A 3936-nucleotide genomic window follows, 5' to 3' on the forward strand; every position below is an offset into this window, starting at 1 on the left:
ATCTTAATCATATTGCCAAAATATTTCCTAGATGAGAAAAGAATTTGAACTAGATCACCTGTAAAATCTTTTTCAACTTTAAGATTCTCTGTTTGGGAGAAGATTTGTGCTATTACACAAATAGATCATTGAGAAGGAAAACTGGTTTTAGGATGTAGGGTAGAGAGGTTGGTAGAGAAGTCTAAAGGGGAAATGAACTTTGTGCTTTTTTTGAGTAGCCAAAGAAGATCGGTATGGCCGAAGTGTAGTGGGTTAAGAACAGGTGCAGGAGATAAGACGTAGAGGAAGGCAGGTGCCAAACTTAAGTGAGGCCCAGGAGCTTAAGCTTGGTGTATGCGAAAACCTGCTAGAAGTTTGTTATGGCTGAAGGGAAGGGACTGTGTTGTTAGGGGATGAGAGGTGAGTTGGGAGAGGTGGGCAGGAATCAGATTATGACAAGTGTTATATGAGGACATGGGAAACATTGCTTCTGCCTAGAAAATCAAAGAGTCCCAAGGAATTGATGCTTTAGAGTCATTCAGTGAAAAGCTTTCATGTTTATGCCTTCAAGAAAAGTTAGAATATTAACTCTTATTTGTGTTATTCATTCTTGGCCCTCAACACAGTTCCCATGAGAACCCAGAATTCTTTTCAGGTGTGCCCCCAAATTCTAGTTAGTGTAAAATTCATTTTTGCAACATTTGCATTTAATTACCATGATGGTGATAACTGTAGGATGTTGGAATGTTAAACTGAGAGGGTTTTATTGTATAGGAGGAATATATATTTTATTATAAGTAAGAGGTAAGAGGCAGCACATAATGTTAAATCGGTAACAAACACATGCTTATTTTTTAAAATGTGGGAGAACTTTGCTTTATAATATGTGATGCAGATACTGCTAGTTGCCTACCTTATATCCATGATCTCCCCTTCATTCTTATTAACTGAAACTCAAATTTATTTGTCAGTGAACCCTTTCCATCTTCTAGACTCCTATGCAGTTAGGGATCATTGAGTGACACAATTCTGACCAATGAGATATAAGCAGAAGTCCCTAAGGAGGGTGTTCTTTCCTGAATAAAAAGGCAAAATTGGGTAGGAGAAAGTACCTTAGTCCTGCTTTCTTTTCCTTCTGGTATTTGTAGTTATTTGGTGACTCGATGTTCTTTGGCGTCTTCTAATTTCTTAAAACATGCTGCAAAATCAGCATGAGTTGAGGACCACTGTTCCGTGAGGACTATAGCTAAATTTTTCTGATACTTGTATTGAGCTGAAGCTCAACCATAGACATAAAAATATAATATTTTATCAAAAGTATTTCTCAATGTTTTATCATTTGGAAAGTTAAACCACATCTTCAGATAAGTAACGATATGTAGTTTCTCCCTTTTCATGATCCAGAAAACTCGGTCAACAATTATTTCTTAAACATTCATTCAGCACATTTACTGACTATCTACAATTACAAAGATAATACTCCTTGATGTGCCATGAGGAATACAGAGATAATAAAACAAGGTTGTTTTTCTTGGGGAGATGACAATTTCAATACATGACAGATATGTTCATAAATAGATTTAAAACAAGTATGTATATGATGTGGTAGGCCTGCCCAAGAAAAGCCTCTAAGAGGATACAAATGGATGCAGATAAAAGGAGCATGTTCCAAATGCAGGCAGAGCATTAGTTTCAAGGCACAGAATCCAGACTTTAGGCCTGGGTGATATGACTCACAAAGTAGCAAAATTATTTCCTTATGAGTAGTAGTACAAGTTGTTTCTGAATGCTGAAGAGCCTAGAGTTTTAAATGTAATCAAGTTTACAATTTTCTACTCTTCTAAGCTGGGGGACATCTCAGTTGGGTTGGCAAAACCACAGAACTTCAGATATGCCTCTGCCAGACACAAGGGAGTCATTGGGAGCTGTGTCCACCAATCTGTATCCTTAGCTGGTTTATGTGCTCTAGGCAGCTGACTTGCTGCTTCAGGATTAAACAAAGTAAAAACAACTCTGAAATGATGCTCATTCTCAGCATCCTTGAATAGGCTGTGTAGCCTGTGGGGACATAATAGATGCCATTAGAGCACATTAGAAAGAGTGTTAAGAGTTATGAGAAGGAAGAAAGAGTTCTGATTGAAGCCTTCATGAAGAAGGAGACAAGGGAGCTAGATCTTCAAAGATGGATTAATTTTCTTCAGGTGAAAATGGGAGGAAGGGCTTTACAAGAACATGGAACAATGTAAGTGATGTAATGGAGGCAGGAGAGCAGAGCTGTATATTGGAAATGGAGAGCAGTCCAGTTCTTTTAAAGAACAGAGCATGTATGGTGAAGCAGTGAAAGATGATAATGGGAAAGGAGTCAGAGCCAAGCTAAGCAGATAGATATTAAATTTGTAATCCATGGGCTCCATGGAATGTTTTTGCACCACTATTAAAACAGGAGATTAGTAAATTAGCAGATACACAGATATATGACAGCATTATAATGCATGAAACATAGGTAAAAGGACTGGAAAATCCCTTAAAATGCCCAGGTATAAGGTCATGTGTGACTGGAAAAAGGAGATGAATTTAAGAGTTTTACTGTAAAAAAGATTGGTTTGGGAACACCCGAGAGAGAGGAACCATGTATGAATTTGAGTTTTTAAAATTTGGACATATGGGACGACGGTAGCACTGTGAATATACATAGGGAAGTCAGGAAGAGGCAGTGATTTGAGGGAATGAATCAGTATTTCTTTTAGCCATGTTGAATTGAGGTACTGGTGGGACATTCAGGTGGAAAAGTGCTACAGACAGTTTTCTGGAGTGGAACTCAGGAGAGAGGTGAGTCAGTGATTTGGGTCTGTCATAAGCGTTATACATGACCATAATAACAACCCTAAATATATGACGAATGGTGTAACAAGGAAGAGAGATTAAGAAAAAAACACCGCGATTATGATTATTTATAGTTCACGTTTTGTTTCACCAGGTGTTATATTCTCAGAAACCAACCCTTAACCCAAGTTGACCTCCTAATTGGAAGGGAGAATTGTCAAAGTACACATTCTTATATAGAAACCTGTAACACTGAATCGCTAGGTATTTCTAGTCTAGAATAGGACAACTACATGAGCAACACAACTAAGTAAATTAATGCACACTTTGTTTCCGGGGGTTGGGGTACGGGGAAGAGGGGAAAGTTGACTACAGAACCCTGAATTAGCTTAGAATGATCGCTAAACTAATTCTACACCTAAAACAGTGGAAATGTTCCCAAGAAGTGTATGGCTGTGCTGTGGCAGAGATCGCGACGAAGGGAAAAGGTTAAAGAGAAAGATGAGCAAAGCGACTGCGTTGCTCCCAGTTCGAAGCTGGCCTACGTCATCAGGCATACCTGCCCCATTGCTCATCACCCGTGACCACCTCAGTCATTTCCAAGGCAGCCACCGCCCCGCGACGGGGGAGGGGTCACAAGAAGGGAAAAGAGTGGGCAGAGCAGTCGGTTGGGAGAAGGGCAGTGTGCCCCCAAGCCGACTACATTTCCCAGCATTCGGTGCGGCAAAGACGCCTTGGTCCTGGGCGCTGATGGAAAACTGGCCGCATGGGATTGGTAGTCAGGATCCATGGGCTGTCCGAAGTAGGACTCTGGTGAGGCGATCTATAGGGATTGGCTAATGAGCGTTCGAGCCCCGCCCACATATGGTGACGACAGGTGGCGGTTTTGGTACTTAAGGCGTCGTACTAAGGCCCGCCCCGCCTTAGCTCCCGCGCTAGAGAGAAACATGTGTCGTTTCCGATCACAGCTCTTCACGGGGATTTTTGCTACCGCCACCGCCCACTCTTACCCCCGCCGCTTTTCGTCTCTGTTGTTAGCCGAAGACTCGCCTCTCAGCCGCCCGCCGCACAGACGCACGAGTAAAAAGTGCAGCTCCATCGGCTGATCCTCGCTAATCTCTGAGTTCGGGCGGC

The 3936-nt window shown here is 41.5% G+C and overlaps 1 protein-coding gene across 1 annotated transcript; it reads left to right on the forward strand.

Annotated features, from left to right (window-relative positions):
- Positions 1-3698: 3698 nt before the first annotated feature.
- LOC143642386 (uncharacterized) lies at positions 3699-3908 on the forward strand. Its single transcript, XM_077110751.1, has one exon. It carries the CDS (start codon positions 3750-3752, stop codon positions 3906-3908), a length of 159 nt encoding a protein of 52 aa, XP_076966866.1. The 5' UTR covers positions 3699-3749.
- Positions 3909-3936: the final 28 nt, after the last annotated feature.

Source organism: Tamandua tetradactyla, chromosome 1 (assembly GCF_023851605.1).
Source record: "Tamandua tetradactyla isolate mTamTet1 chromosome 1, mTamTet1.pri, whole genome shotgun sequence".
NCBI lineage: Eukaryota > Metazoa > Chordata > Mammalia > Pilosa > Myrmecophagidae > Tamandua > Tamandua tetradactyla.

Coding starts and splice junctions, on each gene's coding strand:
- LOC143642386 (XM_077110751.1), top strand. CDS start 3,750: ATGTGTCGTTTCCGATCACAGCTCTTCACGGGGATTTTTGCTACCGCC.